General features: G+C 42.3%; 1 protein-coding gene across 1 annotated transcript; it reads right to left on the bottom strand.

Annotated features, from left to right (window-relative positions):
- Window positions 1-1336: 1336 nt before the first annotated feature.
- On the bottom strand, window positions 1337-13522 carry C3H2orf78 (chromosome 3 C2orf78 homolog). The gene is made up of 3 exons (XM_036748462.1): window positions 13360-13522; window positions 6625-7392; window positions 1337-3374 (listed from the first exon to the last, which is right to left on the bottom strand). Exons 1-3 carry the CDS (start codon window positions 13517-13519, stop codon window positions 1480-1482), a joined length of 2823 nt encoding a protein of 940 aa, XP_036604357.1. The 5' UTR covers window positions 13520-13522; the 3' UTR covers window positions 1337-1479.
- Window positions 13523-16884: the final 3362 nt, after the last annotated feature.

Genomic DNA, 16884 nt, shown 5'->3' with positions numbered 1-16884 from the left:
ATTTGGGACTTGGCATAACAAGTGGTAGTACACTTTGGATAGAGATGGGTTGGATCTTGGCTGCTTGGATCCCTCTCTTCCCATTCCCACCTGCCTCTACTTCCTATACATATAGACCATCATGGAATGAGCCCTGAGGTTAAGGCCGAAAGATAGAGTTCTGTCTCATGCTATCTATTTGAACTGTAGATTTCTAAACCACTACTTGTGTCTGGTTTGGAGGACTTCACTGGGACCCACAATTTATTTTTTGAAAATCAGCAAAGGCCTCCAGAATTCTGTAGGAGATTTTCAGAAAAATAAGAATTGTCAAGGGTGAGAAGACATAGAAGAGTGGTGAGTCAATACATCTTTCTCAAAGAAACTCCCTGAGGGCAAGAATTATTTCATTTTAGCTTTTGTGTCCCCATTGACTGGCCCACACTAGGTGCTTAATGCTTGCTCATCAAAGGAATATCTACTGATGGAGGGAAAACCCACACTGATGTAATCATGGATACATAGAAATTTTGAAGCCTAGTTATTCCAAATCCTTCTCACCTTCTACAAACAGTATTCACATCTTATCCCTTTCATAAAATTATAGGCTGAGAGCTAGATGGGACTTTGGCTGCCACCAAGTCCAACCCCTTCATTTTACAGATGAAGAAACTGAGGCACAGAGAGGTAATGTGACTTCTGTGTAGGGTCATTTTCAGTTACATACAACTCTTTGTGACTCCTTTTGAGGTTTTCTTGGCAAAGATGCTGGAGTGAGTGGTTTGACATTTCCTTCTCCAGCTCATTTTACACACAAGGAAACTAAGGCAAACAGTGTTAAGTTACTTGTCCAGAGTCACACAGCTAGTGTCTGAGACTATATTTAGACTTATGTCTTCCTGACTCCAGGCCTGGCACTCTAACATCTGTGCCATCAATTGCCCACATAAGTTAGATTTGAGGTGGGATTTGAAGTCAGGTCCTCCCAATCACAAGTCCAATGCCATACACAACCAGCCCTCTCAGACTTTGCTTCTTATTCTTGCTGTTTCAACTTCCCCTACCCTAGCCCCTCTGTTTCTTTCTCCTTCTGTGGACAAGGATCAGCAGCTTTCCCTCATCCTTGCAGTTCCCACTTTCTTTTCTTTCCTCCAACCATTGTTCCTTTCTCACTAATCCTCCCCAACCCTTGGCCCCAGCCCCATCCCCACCAAAATATAGGTGTGTGTGTGTGTGTATTGTGTGTGTATATATAGTGTATGGATGTATATATCCATATATGAATATATATGTGTGTGTGTGTGTATATATGTGTGTGTGTGTAGCATAGCACCCAAAACTCAAAGAGCCCAAGGTCAGATATCGGGGAAGTCTTTTCATTGCTCATCCATCTTGTCCCTGACCAGAACAGCTCTATTAACGTTTTATTGAAGTATCAGAATAAATAGGTACATGTGTATCTATATATATGTACAAACATTTGGTGCCTAGCTGCTCTGATCAGATCATGTAGCCGTAGCGCCTTGCAATTTCCAAGTCCTTTTCCCGCTCAATGAAAAACTGCAGCTTGCCCAGGGAGGTATATTTGGAAGCATTCTCTCGCTCCCGCTGAGCCTGCCTTTTCATGGCCTCCCGCTCAGGCCTCTGCTCTTTGGTGATAGGCTTTGACATTACAGGCTCAGGAACATTAGGCTTCCTCCATGGGATTGGCTGAAAGCAGAAATCTTGAGGTTGGAATTGGGCCTGGGGCTGCGGCTGTGTCATGACCACCATGGCCTGTTTGGATGAACTGGTAGTAGCTGATTCTGGGGAGATGGACAGGACCAAGTGGCTTGGGAGACATGGCTGCAGCTGGGGAGAAGGGCAGGGTGCCGATTTCAGAAGCATGGGCCGAGGAGGAGCTGACTGAGGTGGCACAGCTGACACAGGCCTAGCTGGGTTGGAAGGACCAGGCTGAGCTGAATTGCCTAAGCGGGCAGGATTGGTGGTGGAAAGCCGGTGGGGAGCCAAGGGCTGTGGCTTTCGAGGAATGGGCCGAGTCAAAGGCCTGTCTAAGGTAGGAAAAGGCAAAGGCACCAACTTGACTTTCCCTGGAGGTGGTGGCTTGGTGTGGGGTGGAGATGGACACTGGTTCTCAGCACTGCCCTCTGGTTTCTGAGCCTTGGCTTTTGCAGCTGCAAGTAGGGTAACCTGGGTTTTCATGGGACCTTGGCCTTCTCCTGGTGTTTCCAACCACTGTTTGATTCCTGGAGTTGGCTGGGGAACTTGGACTGGGCCAGCCATCTTGTCATTCTTCTTGCCCAGAGCATGAAATACCTGAACTGACTCTAGCATGTGCATACCCAGGAAGCTCCGGGGCTTCTTAAAGGCTTCCTGGCTGAGCTCAGGATGGTTCTTCTTGCGCTTCATTTTGGGGAGGGCCGGCTTCTCCTCTGGCTTAGCTTGACCCCCAGGTGGCTCGTTCCCTTCCACTTTCTCATAACAGGTGTCTCCAAATCCCTCTATTTTCTCCTTGCTGGGGCCTTTGACCTTGCTAGTCCTGCTGCCGGGGGCTTTTCGGGACTTGCTGTTGCTTGACTTTGCCATATCCAGGGGAGACAATTCACCGGCCACAGAACTAGAGACAGTTGCCACATCCCCAGCAAGCAGGCAGTCTGTGTTCCTTGGCAAGGATTTGGATAGTGGCACAGGGACTATCAGCTCAGGGACTTTACGTTTGGTTTTCTTGGTTGAGTCTGAGGGCTCCTTACCTGTACATGGCTTTCCCTGAACCCTGACCACTTTGGCTGTTTTGACTACTTTGGGTTTGGTGGCCCTGAGACCTTTGGGTTGGTCAACCTCCTTCAAGGGAGAGAGAAGACGGGGAAGGCGGAAGTCTTCCACCAGTTTGTTGATGTCAGTAAGACTGGGAATGGGCTCCATCCCGTTCTCTAGTGCCTCTTGGTCCCCAAGACTCAGGCCATTCTTCGCCAGATGGCACTCTCTTGGACTAGTCCCTTCCTTAAGAGAATCAGGGCAGAGAGGGTCGATGCAGGCCAGAAGCTGATTTATGTCAGGAATTTCCAAGGGAAGGAGTGGAGGATCGTGTATTTCCAAAGGAACTTGGCAGGCATCCAGGGTCTGGGAGAACTTGGCCTTCACTCCCTCCACTTTCCATTTCTCCTTCTCAAGGCATGCCACATTCTTCTTATCCTTGTGCTCAATGTTTGGGGCAGGAGGAAGAGCAAGTAGGTTGCCTGAATTCTGTGCTGGGTTAGCAAATGAGCTATCCCCAGCAACCTCTGCTGGTGGAGTGCCTTCAAGAATCTGGCCACCCCAAGGCTTGGATAGTTCCAGGGTTTGTGGCAAAGAGAATGTTCGGGCACTAGGCTGAAGCCCAAGGGAAGTCTCCATCACTGCAAAGGAACCAAATGGAGAATCAGTGCCCAGTAACTGAGACCCTTCCTAGGCACCACCACAGAATAGCTATCTCTACCTTTTCCAATCACCTTTTGAAGAAACATGAAACCAGGGTTTAGTCTTGGCTCAGTCATTGGCACACTGCTCTGCCTTAACATGGGAATGAAAACAATTATTCTGTCTTCCCCACAGGATCATAGAGAGGATGAAAGGAGGGAGACTACATGGCAGTGTGATGGCAAGTGAAGTGGGACTTTTTGTTGTCTTTTGATTTGGAGTGCTTTTCAGCACTAAGGCAGTCAAATGCCTTTGACCCTGCCTTTATTTTAATCAAGAGTCTCTGATTGAATCAGGAGTCTTTGGTGACCTGCTTAAGTCATGGGAAGGCTTAGGTTGCATGGGTTTGAGTAGCATGGTTGTGATGCCCTCTGACCCTGAAGAAGAGTATGTATACTCTGAGGTTAGCATTTTGTTTGGGGGGCTTACTCATGGGAAGAGAGTCCATGTGACTTAGCCAGACAACACTCTGGGTAGTAGCCATAGGAGCCCTGCCTCTTTGAAAACCCAGATGTTGGTGCTTCTCTTTCTGGTAACTGTATGTATTGCTATAGTTAGAAGCCTGTCTACTGATTTGTGTTTATTTGTTCTGTTTGTATAATGTATGCTTGTAATTTCTGTTTGTATTCTCTCTGAAGTTCAGGGTGCTGACTTTTCCCCCTGAACTAAGTGAATGATATATCTATGTTCAAATAAAGTGAGATTGTAAACCCCTTAAAGTTTCTTTCCTCAGAAAAGCAGATCAAAGAACCTGTGCTAGCAGCCCTCCTGTGTGCTGGTGTTGTTGGTCTTACACAGTCACAGTAGCAGCAAGTACCATTGTTGTTACAAGCAGTTCTCTACAAAGTACACAATACTAGACAAAAGTAACATGAAATTTTTTGAAAGTTTTTTTTTCATCTACCTACTCCCCTGGACCAGAGTTCTATCTTTACTTGTTCAAGGTCATTTAAGTAGTGTCAGATATGGGATTTGAATTCAGTTCACCTGACTCCAAATCCAATGAGCAAAGTTACTAGAATTTTCTTCACTGCAGCTGCTGCTCTAGCAGAACATTGTTCCTATACAAGAATTTTGGAGCTGATTTCAATTCAGCAGAGGGAAAGAAAGGAAGTGCAGGTCTGGGGCTTGTAGATACTGTTTAGATGACCCGGAGAGCTCCCTTGCCCATAATGAGAAACAGTGACTCATCTTGCTTACCTCACCCCAGGCACATGATGGGAGTTCCACATCCAACTGATAGCTAGAGGCCTGAAGCACTCTTTTTCCTTCTTAGAACCCGCAGTTTTCTTTAGAGCTCAGCTTAGCTGTCACTTCCTATAGGAAACCTCTCCTGATCTACCAACCTGTTTATGCTTCACCCTCAAATTCTCTTGTATTTGCCTTGCATATATTTTGTATATATTTATTTAATATAAGGGGTTCCATACCCCTTACCATAATTAACAGTCATGACTACGATTACTATGTATATGCAAAATAGTCTGTACTCTGTGATCCTTTTATTGAACCTTTTAATTTGATCAAGAAGGGAAGAGTATAATTAAGTAACAAAATAAGATATGAATAACCCCTTGGAGATTTTAAATGATGGGGGGAAAGTCAACCATTTGTTCTGTCAAGCGGTAGACCAAGCCAGTGGTGAAGGATCCCAGGTTCATATCTCTAAAAAAAGAATACTATGAGGGAGGACAGAAGGCAGGGAAGAGAGTTTCTGTCTCACTTCCCTCCCACACTTACCATGTCTCCAGAGAGAAGGAAATAGTAGGAAACAAGGAATCCAGCTGAGAGTAAGAGCAGAGACATACCAATTGCAAATTCTAGAGTCAACCAAGAAAGGAAATGTAATACCCAGGAGCATAGAGAGATACACCAAGGACAAACATGGACACAGAAGTATAGTTACCTGTTGAATGAAGTAGAGTCAAGGAGCATTAGCACGTATTCCAGCAAAAACTGTTGACTTTTGGACTCAAAAAGGAACCTTCTATATAGGAGTTATGTGTTATCCATAACCACATATTCCTTACACATGTAACTCACCACCATTGTACTTTAAGTTTAATCTCACTCTTCCCTGGGATTCTGGATTTGTGAGAGTGTATGCCCTAGTCTGCAGAGGCCAACACCGTGGTGGGGAAACTTTGGCCTTGAAGCCACATGTGGCCTTCTAGGTCCTTGGATGTGTCCTTTTGAATGAGTCCAGGTTTTAAAGAACAAATCCTTTTATTAAGAGGATGTATTCTGTGAAGTTTGGATTCAATGAAAGCGCCACACTTGAGGACCTCGAGGAACACATGTGGCCTTGAGGCCACAGTTTCTCCACCCCTACCCTAGCCTTTGAGGGAGAAATGTTTTATACCAACAGTTTTTACTATACCTTTGCTTCTACTATACCTTTGCCTACTGGCTGATTATAAATAGGAATCATATCATATGGGGGCTCATAAGCAAAATTACTATGATTTCAGCCCCTCAAAGTTACCTCTAGGATCCCAAAATGGAGTCATAGCCTCCCTCTGGGCATTCAGCCCACCAATGTGATCAAGAGTTGAATAAGTACCCCCCAAAGTAAGGGTACTATACTTCTATTTGTACATATTGTCTCCCCTGATAGAATGTAAGTTCCTTGAGGATAGAAACTATTTCATTTTTGTGTTTGTGTCTAAATGGTTTATCACAGTACCCTATACATTAATGCGTGTTTAATAAATAACTTTTATTGACTAGATAGGGGCTTTACTATCTTGAATGCAAGACCCAAAGCCCAGTATCGTAGGGGAAAGTAAGAAAATTTAGGAAGCAATAGGACAATGAAATAATGGTGCCTCTTGACTGAGAAATTGGAATTAAAGGGTATTTCCTTCCATTTTACCTCTTCAGTACGCTAAAGTAACAGGATAGGTTGATCCCAGGGAAATAATCTCAGTGTGAATAACGAAGGACAATGGTTCTACAGTTTTGTAAAAGTCTAAGGTTTTTGAACCAGAAAAGTCCTGAGGACAATATTGTTTTACAAATGAGAGAACTGAAGTCCTGAGAAGTTATGAGATTTTCCCAAAGTCTTGCAGATAGGCTTAGAAGAGGAATCCCAGTGGGAAAGAGACTCATCCCTTCCCAACCCCAGTGTGGCTCTTCCCTCTAATGTTGACCTCCTTACCTTTCCTCTCCTTTTTGCACAACACTCACCTTGGAAGCCTGAGTCTTTGACTGGCTGGGCACGAACAGGGTAGTATAGGCCTGAAGTGGAGACAGGTGGTCTGGACCCCGGGGGCTGGACCTCTTTGAGCACCATCACCATCTCTGGCTGAGATGCCACTGGCACAGAAGGGGTCCTACCTCCCTTGTAAGACACAGAGCCGTAGGACTGCACACAAGGGCTGAGCTCACCCGCCAGAAGGGGCCCCAGGGTTCCTTGATCGTAGTAATAAACTTGGCTTCCATTCTGGTAAGGAACAGAGACATTGTTGGGCCCCTGAGTTGGCATTTGTGGGGAAGCTCCCTGCTGCACGAGGCTGGCTGATAGCTGTGGGTAGAGAGGCACCACGGTGTTGGCCTCTGCAGCTTTATCATACTGGGCTGGCGATGGTATGGAGGAGGTTGGTGTGTCCTGACCAATGACTGTCACAGTGAAGTCTCCAAGGGATGGCTTCTCCCCACTGCTCCCAGACATGTCCCACTCATAGATGCCTGGGTAGGAGGAAGTGGTTGGAGTGGAAAGCTGGCCTTGCCCAGGGACTCCAGACAGGATGGTGGTGCTGGAGTGCTGGTAGAGGTAGGTACTACCCATGAGTGAGGGGAAAGGCACCCCAGAGGCGGAGGGCAGGAGCCATGCAGAGCTGATGGCTGGCGCTGAGACTCTGGAAAAATTGCAGAGGTTGCCAGTACTGTTCACCACTGGGAAGGAGAGATGCAGAGGATTGGGGGTCCCAAGCATGGATGGGTTTTGGAAGTTTTCTGAAGGAAACAAGAGAGGGAGAGGAAGCTGATAAGGCCACAGACACACCAGCCCTAAGTCAGAAGAAATCTCTAACCAAAAGAGCTGTTCTTGGTCATCACTGTGTCAGGGGCATGCTGGAGTCAGCTAGGAGAGCCTGCTGTTAAATGTTCAGTGAGCAGTCATACCTCTAAAATTAACAAATGCTACAAATCAAGGCTCAGTTTATTGGCTTGTTAATTGTCTAAGCTTAAGAAAATGATGGAGAACATGTTAATAATAAAAATTGTTTCTAATATCCTTCTTTCCCTCCAGAGAGCTGGTTGTTAAACATTTACCAGTATACTACTGGTTGGAAAAAACTGTAATCCAACCTTCTCATTTTATAGATAAGGAACCAAGGCCTAGAGAAGTTAATTTACCTGCCTGTACTACACATGTAGTATCAGAAGAAGGATTTGAACCCAAGTCTTCTCAATCCAAATCAATTCATTAATTTTACATACACACACACACACACACACACACACACACACACACATATCACTTACTATGTGCCAAACACTGTACTGTGTGCCTGGGACACAAAAACAGAAATCAAACAGTCACTGCCATTAAGGAATTTATGTTCAACTGGATCCTTAATATCTTAATGAATTAGGTGGAGCCATAAAGGTTCTGCTTAGTGGAATGTGGGCTTCTAGAGGGTCATGAGCTCTTTCAAGTCTGTCATCCTGTCCTCAACACCTGGGCATAAATGTATGTGTGTGTGTGTGTGTGTGTGTGTGTGTATTTAGGACAGGACTTTCCTTACATCCAGTAGTCACTTAATAAAGCTCATAATACAAATCCTAACCCCAACCCTTTCTAACTTAAAAAAAAAAACAAAATATCCGAAGCCAAGAGTGATTTTTTTGATCAGTCAGTGGCAGCACTAGGAATTGAACCCAGGGTCTTCTTCGAGTTCAAGGCTCTCTACTATGCCACTGAAACCCTTGAGGAAACCTTGCTTTGAGAAGAGGAACTATGTATATGTGGATGTAGATGTGGATGTGGCTTGTATGTGTATGTGCATATGTATGTGAGTTGTATATGTATTTGTGTGTGTTGTGTGTGTTGTGTGTATGTATATGTAGGTTTATATGTGTGCGTTGTGTGTTTTATGTGTGCATATGTATAGGTATGTGTATATTGTATATGTGTGTATATGTTTGTGTGTATGTGCATTGTGTATGTGTTCATATATGTGTGTATATAGGTGTCTGCAGTATGTGTGTAAGTATATGTACGTGTATATATGTTTATGTAAATGTGCATACATACATGTGGATGTTATTGTGTTGCATGTGTATATGTATGTATTGTGTGTTGTGTGTGCATATATGCCTGTGTGTATAGATGTATGTATATATGTACATATATTGTGTTGTGTGTTTTATGTATGTGTATGTTTGTGTATATGTGTTTGTATGTATATATTGTGCATTATGTGTGTTGGGTGTATGCATGTGTATGTGTATATGTGTTTGTGTATGTTTGTACTTATATGTGGATATATATCTATATGTCTATATCTCTATCTATACATGTATATATGAATGTGGATTGTATTGTATATGTATGTGTGTTGTATATGTATATATGTGTATTGTGCGTTGTGTGTGTATGTATGTGTATGTGTACATATGTTTGTGTATGTATATGCATACGTGTGTGGTGTGTTTTATGTGTGTGTGTTGTATGTGTGTATGTTCGTGTATATGTATATGTGTGTGTATATGTATGTGTATTGTGCTTGTGTTTATATATTGTACATATGTTTGCATTATTGTGTTGTGTGAATATATATGTACTGTATATATGTTTGTGTATTGTATGCGTATATGTCTTATGCATATGATTATGTATATGGATGTAGTTGCATATTATATGTGTATGTGTATATTGTGTGTTACATGTGCGTATATGTATACACATGTGCATGTGTATTGTATGTGTGTATGTGTTTGTGTGTATGTGTATATGTATACATGTGCATGGTGTGTATTGAGGTGTGTGCACATGTGTATGTATGTGTATATTGTGTGTGTTGTGTATTGTATGTGTGTATGTGTATATGTATTGTGTGTATGCGTGTGTGTGTGTACTGTGTGCATTATATTATGTATATGTGTACATGATGTGTATATGTATATTTTAAATGAACATGCATGTATGTGGATGTGCGTATCTAGAGCCATCTCCAGTCATCCTGATGTATGTCTTGCCACTGGACCCAGATGTCTCTGGAGGAGAAGGTAAGGTTGGTCACTTTGCACAGCCCTCCCTCACTTAAATCCAATTCACTTGCAAGTCATGGCATCACCTCCCTGATGTCATGGTCCACTTTGAGAATGTAGGACAAACAACGTTGTGTGTACACTGTATTTTACCACATAATTGGCACCACCACAAAACCCTGTCTTTTTCAGTCCAAAAATTGGTTTATAAACTTTCATCACATAATCATCACATGACATAGTTCTGTTCATCACTCCACTTAAAAGGTAAACAGAGCATCAATGTATTGACCCGTGGCACATGGATACACATTTATCTCTTGCACACTGTGAGCCACAAGCCTAGGATTCTCAGTGCACACACACTGTCAGTATTATATTTTAATATATATTCTATCCTGTGCATCCTAATCTCACACCAAAGACAGTTTAGTAATAAATGATTTTTTTTTTTGCTTTTTGGCAGGGCAATTGGGGTTAAGTGACTTGCCCAAGGTCACACAGCTAGTACATGTGTCAAGTGTCTGAGGTCGGATTTGAACTCAGGTCCTCCTGACTCCAGGACACCTAGCTGCCCCATAATAAATGATTTTTAAGTAATACTGTCATGAAATTTTTTTAAGTTTCACATAATGGTCACATTCTACTTCTTTGCAAAAAAAAAAATGGCACGAAATCAGTGGTTAAATATAGTATGTATATGCATATACACAGTGTACATATGCATGCACATTGTGTGTATGTGTATAGTCACTCATTTTGCTAGTCTCCCTAACCTCAGAATAGGACAGAGTCCCAGATTAGCAGCCATCTAGTCTAATTATATGTGGCCAAGAACACTCTAGGGCACAACATACGTGACAAGTACATAGATATCCAGCCTTAACCTCTCTACTGGAAGACCTCCAGGGAAATACGGGCCTCCATATCTTCGAGGCAGGCCTTCCTATTGTCTGACAAGCTCTAATTACTATGAAATTCTTCTGGACATCTAGTCTAAATTGGTGTCTTTGCAATTTCTACCCACTTCTCTGCATTAATAGTAATAAGTATGATGTAGGATCAACATTTAGCAAGTGCCTACTGCTTCCACACCGTCTCTTTCTGTAGTTGAGGAGGCTAAGGTTCTAGAAGTAATATCACCTACTCCACAGTCCCAGACCGAATAAGCATCAGAGCTAGTGTCTGAACCTGGTTTCTCTTGATGTCTCCCTGGTTCTCTTGGGGGAAGGAGGAAGCAGTCCTGCTCTCAGGGACCCAGAGGAACAAATAGAATCCTTCAGTCCATTTGAATTTATTAGACAGCTTGCAGTTTGACTCACACTTTGATTTGAATAGGGCTCACCCCTTTCAAGCTGGTCACTAGAGCAGGGCTTCTTTCCCTGGGGTTCTGGGGAACTTGTTCAATTTAGTATTTTGATAACTGTATATTTTATCCATTAAAATACACACTTCTGAAAAGCCCATAGGGTCCAGTAAGGAACAAAGGGGTCTTAGAAAAGGTTAATTTCTGCAGTACAGTTCAGTGAATTTAAAGGGGCATGCATTCTTTGCCTTCTTCATTGAAGTCGTATTTCTAGTCATAAGTCAAAAGCCCAAGAATTTAGCTATCTTAAGAGGAAAAAAGGTGGGTAGGAGTGACCTATTATCTATTTCAAGGATACACGTACACACACACACACACACACACACACACACACACACCTTGATGCGTCCCATACCTTTATTTGACTGGCTTGTCTAGACAATGAGCACAAGCTGTTCTTTTGAAAGTATGAAAAATATTTAATAACCCCCTCAGAATTTCTTTGAGCTGGGTAAAGACATCATTATTCAATGGAAAGAGCATTAGATTTGAAGACAGAGAAAATGGGCTCAAACCCTCCCTCTGACATTTACTACTTACATAGGTTATTACACCTCTAAGAGCCTTAGGTCCCTCCCATCTCTAAATCTATGCTCCCGTGATCCATTGTGGAGTCAGGAGTGTGAGGATATGAAAATGACTAGACAATATCACCAGTCATAGCTTAGATGCTACACTATGTAACTGTCCAGCATCATTATTTTCTTGTTTGCATTTTCTGGACTTCAGATAGAATTATTGTCACCACCATCATTGCTATTACTACATTCATCATCTTAGGAAGTAAATCCAAAGAAAGAAATTGCCCCTTTCCTTGATATCTACTTGACATCACCAAGGAATCAGCTTAACTGGCTACAGTGGAAGTAAACACTTCCCTTCTGAAATATATTCTAGCCAAACCTTAGCATATTCATTAATTCATTTATTCATTTAAAAAATGATTGAGTGGTTACTCTTGTGCATTCTATAATAGCTACAGTTTACATACATACAATGTTTCAAGGCCCATAGAGCTCTTTACATAATAATCAAAACTTAGACAACACTTCATATTTATAAAACATTTTCCCCAGAAAATCTTAGACAATGCAAATATTATTAACCCATTTTACAGGTGAGACAATCAAGGCTCAGAGAGAGGTGAAAGGTCACACAGCGAGGACCTGTCAGAGCCAGAATCCACAGCTAGGACGAGTCAGAGCCATAATCCAAACCCAAATCTCCTGATTCTGAATGTTGCACACCCCCCCACCACCACCACCCACCCCTCCACATACACACTTGCTCTGAACTAAAGCATTCAATACTTCTACAGAATGACACTGACTTTGTAATGAGCTGCCTTTGCCCCCAGAGACTACTTATCCATCTGAACCTTACGAGTTCACTGACAAAAAAAAAAAGCTATTCGCTAAGCAACTTCTGGGAACAAAATTCTCCGTGTTCATTTTTCCTTTTCAGTTTGAACTCTTTGGTTTCTTCAACATTCCATCACAAAACTCTACCTCATCTTCTGGAATCTACCTGCCCACTTCCTGTCTTCATTCTAGTCTATCTCTTTTTTACATTTTTCTTTCCTTCTTATTTTCTCTACCCCTCCAAGTCCTTTTCCTCCACCCTAAAGGAGCTAATCAGTGATCAACACAAACCCTCCAAGAGATTTCCAAGCCTGCCCCATGGGCTTTTCCCAGCCTCTCTCCCTAGTTTCTCCAACCTTAAACCTAATTTAAGTTAAAATTCATAGTATCTGTGTTGTAACTATTTCTGAATAGGACAAAATTTCAAAACCCTTAAACACTTGAAGAACATAGGATTTCATCAGTAGAGGAGGGACAGGTTACTCTTCCTTGTTGTGAATCTGACTTCCCTATGCTTTAGCTTCATTTTGGCAGATGAAAGAAAATCTCCACCTGAGATGAACCTCTGCATATTTAGCTAGGATAGTTTTGGGGAAATAGACATGTAGCTCAACACCAGGTCCATAGTTCAAAATGCTTCCAGATGACAACGGACTTTATAAAGCTTAAATGACTTTGGCTGACAATTAAAATAACCTAAGGTCATCTCAACTCCATGATGAGACAGAAAAGAGGATGGATTAGTGGAAGAAACTTGAAATAACAAAATGAAAATATCAGTAGTCAGAAGAAAAATATTTTCTTGGTAAGTTTAAAAAAAAACTCATAATCCTCAGTTAGATTTCCCTTCTTACCAGACTACTGTTCTACAAAAACATCCAAGAAGTTCTGATCTCATTTCTAAACATCTGTGCTCTTATTTGTTTTAATTCTGCTTTAAAAAAAAAACTTCAAGATAGTCAAAATAATCTTTTCCCTTACCTGCCATGATTAGAGAAGAGAAAACATCAACTAAGGTTGTGTGGTACGAAGAAATTACTCCTGTAGTTGTCCAAGTGACTGAAGTCAAAGAGAGCATGTGTCCAGTATGAATGTGACTGGTCACTTGCGATGGTCCAAGTTTATTTACGGGCAGCTCCATGGAAACCCCAAAGATTCCACCAGGTAGACAACAGGTTTGGTGGGAGAATGAGGTCACAAAGCCAGTCAGTTTAAAAGGATGGGTCAGCCAATCGAGAGGTCAGAATCCTGGCAGCAAGCCAGGGGGAGGTAAGGGTGAATACCCTGAGCCCTTTTCTAGGGACAAATCTACTAGTGGATATCTTACCATAGAGAACCTCCTAAGACTAGGAAATGAAGAAAGGAGGGAGCTAAGGCAGCTGATGGGGACAGGCCTTTTAACAGCCTCTTTCCACTAGATCTCAAAGCACCTTTCAGATAGAGGAGAAATACTAGATATATTGGTTCATTTAAAGGAAAGAACCTATATCTAGCTAAGGACATATTAAATCAACAAAGCTGTCTTGAAAACCAGATCTGTCATTTAGACCAACCACAAGGCCCTTTTGCACATCCAAAGAAGAGCAGATATCACTTGTCCTTCTAGGCCTGTTTTCTTTTCTGCAACAGGAGGATGTTAAACCATATGCCTGACCCTAATTCTGAGCCCCTTCCAGTTTCCAAAATCCCTTGAGCCTGTTGATACTGATCTCTGGGGAATGAACATGTAGAGTAACTTCTTCCTCGAATCCTACCCTTGGGCCCACTGCATTTCCCTAGCTTTCCTTCTTTTTCCTGGCTTCATCATAAATGTTGCCCCTCCTTTTATCTTAGGTGAGCAATCTCACCCACCCCTACCCCCAAGGCTGCTCCTCTAGACCCCTTTCCTTAAGTTCCCTGCCACTTTGAGGACAATCACTCCCAGTTGCAGCAGGCCCTGGAGAAATGGCCGGGGTCAGGGGTTGCATATCTGCTCTCTTCTGGTTTTCCTTCTGCCCCCCCCCCATCTCTTCTCCTGAGTTCTCTGGCTCTTGAGCCTAGGACCTTGCAGGGCACCTTGCCACCTCTTTTCCTGCATGGATGGGGCATCTTGGAGGTCTTTCCTCTTTCCCTGCTGGAGTATCCTAGAAGCCAGGGGAGGACTCTAGTGTGGTTGTCCTATTTGCCAGTAAATCACATCCCTTTCCCTCCACTGCCAACTGCCACCCTGGAACCTTGGAACTCTAAGGTTCCCAATATGATCCTAGTGGGGATGTGGAGTCAGTCAGTAAACAAGCATTCATTACATAACTACTATTTGACAAGCACTCATACTAAATATTAAGAAATGCAAAGAAAGACAAAGAACTGTTCCTTCCCTCAAGGAGCCCCCATTCTTATTAGGAAGCCCCAGACTCATCTTCTCTTTTTTAGGATGTCAGAGCAAAAGAGAATGACCTAGAGTGCGGGGAAGGTAGGGGGGAAGGATTGTCACTCAACTAGGAACACTGGAGTAATTTGTCAAGCAGCCAAGTGACTGGGCTGTTAGCCCCTTGGCTACCACATAGTTGGATATAACCTGCAGTGAAATTTTTCTTTGACCTAGGAGAAATCCCATCAGTCTAGATTTCTCTATTATTCCTGGAACATGGTACTTGTATTCATTTTTATAAGGCAGCACAGGATGGTCTAATAGAATGAACCTGGTCTAGGAGTCCAGATACCTGGGTTTTAGTTTCTGCCACTAATCAGTTGTGACCAGTGGTGGGATTCAGCTGGTTCACACCAGTTCAGTAGAACCAATACCTAATTTTATGTTGAGTTTGGCAAACCAGTTGTTAAAATGACATCTGTAATCAGGGTTCTCTCTAAGGTGGGCGCCTGGCAGCCGCCCAATGTGGAAATCACAAATGTACACCCCTTACTCTTTCTTAACATTCATATGCACAACAGCATTTTCTAAGAGCCTGTTCACCATCCATAGGTGAAAAAAAATCGACAGAACTATGTTTGTAATATTTATTTATTCATTTCTTAAAACTCATTACACCTTTTATGAAATACTATATTTTAATTTCCTCATTTTTGTTACTTCAGTAAACAAACACAAGAAGAGAAAAGGTGCCAAACAACCAGGAGGTGGCAAACTGTCATTCGTTTCCACTTTGTGTTATGCCCAAAATTCCCCCAAGATATTATGAGTGCGCTCATGTTCCCTGAACCAATAGGAAGCTGGGACACAATGAACCAACAGAAATATAGATTTCAAGGGTTATCTTATCACCCATTTCAGAAGCTATGGAAGTAGAAGAAAAAAAGAGTTAGAATAGGTAGAATGAGTTTTGGTTCTGCATATGTTCCGACATTAACTGCTGTGGTCACATGGCTGCTTTTGCTCCATAAGGATACGTTTTTGGTCAGGTGTTATCTAATATTTTTTCATTAATATTTTAAAACTCTTATAACATAATCTAGTTTTGTGTACCTCTTTTATTGTTCTTATTTGAGTATTAAATGCATGAAATATTAAACTACCTTTTGGTATATCTTTTTGTATACTTAAAATGGTCATTAGGGCAGAGAACTGATTGTTACTTTATTTGAATCCCATCACTGGTTGTGACCTTAGTCAAATTGAAGAACCTCTCTATTTCTTGGGTTATCAACCAAATGGAGGGGGAGGGGCAACAATACCTAAAAGCTGGTGATCCTTGTGGCATGTGAAAGATGAAATGACTGAAGAAACAAAGGTTCGAGCTTCTGAGCATATCAATTTTTTTTGAGACAGTGGGGTTGTGACTTGCCCAAGATCACTCTGCCACCTAGCTGCTCCACGTGTTGATTTAGTAAGGAATGTGTACCAATTGCCTAACAAATTTTGACTGTGACTCTCAACTTTGGCACTGTACCCTCAATATAAAAGGGGAGATGAATCTGTGTCCATTAAAGACAATCAAATGAGAGCAGTTAACTAAAAGAAAACAATTAACCAGGTTACAAGATTAGGTAATCTGGTTTCAAGTTGGAAGAAAGATTAGGAACCTTCTGAGTTGGGAGGGGGAGAGCAAACAGATGCAATTCTCGAGGTGACCCACTCCCCCCAAGTGTTCGTGTTCAATCAAAGGAACATGGAAACAATAAAAGGTTAACCAGTACGCGGACAGTTTTCAGATAAGCCATATGGGGTGCTTGAGATGTATAATCCTGAGAAAACTCCTTGCATCAATCTTCAGATGTGACTGGATTTCTGGTCATCAAAACCTAGGTCCTCAGTTAAGGGTCTCTAAGCAGCAGAGAGAGGTGATCCAGCTTCCCAGACACAGAGGGCTTGGTTCAAACAATGCAATACCATTTTCTCACAATCCCCACAATTGAACAAAGCTTTATCACAAGACAGAAATTGGACTAGACCCATAATCTAATAGGAAAGAAACTGATATAGCTCAAGAATTGAGTCACAAGATAAAGTCAATGATTAAACATTTGCTGCTCTAACCCCTGTAGCTTGACATCTATTCTCATCAAAAT

The sequence above is a fragment of the Trichosurus vulpecula genome, chromosome 3 (assembly GCF_011100635.1).
Source record: "Trichosurus vulpecula isolate mTriVul1 chromosome 3, mTriVul1.pri, whole genome shotgun sequence".
Taxonomy (NCBI): Eukaryota; Metazoa; Chordata; class Mammalia; order Diprotodontia; family Phalangeridae; genus Trichosurus; species Trichosurus vulpecula.
Note: the sequence above shows the minus strand (reverse complement) of the source record. Positions and strands in the feature narration are given on the sequence as shown.

Bases quoted from the DNA above. Each gene is read 5' to 3' on its own strand.
- C3H2orf78 (XM_036748462.1), bottom strand. From the start codon at position 13,519: ATGGAGCTGCCCGTAAATAAACTTGGACCATCGCAAGTGACCAGTCAC. The intron at 7,393-13,359 runs GTAAGGGAAAAG...TGTTTCCTTCAG, and splicing joins CTCTTCTCTAATCATGGCAG to AAAACTTCCAAAACCCATCC. The intron at 3,375-6,624 runs GTGAGTGTTGTG...GTTCCTTTGCAG, and splicing joins CAAAGACTCAGGCTTCCAAG to TGATGGAGACTTCCCTTGGG.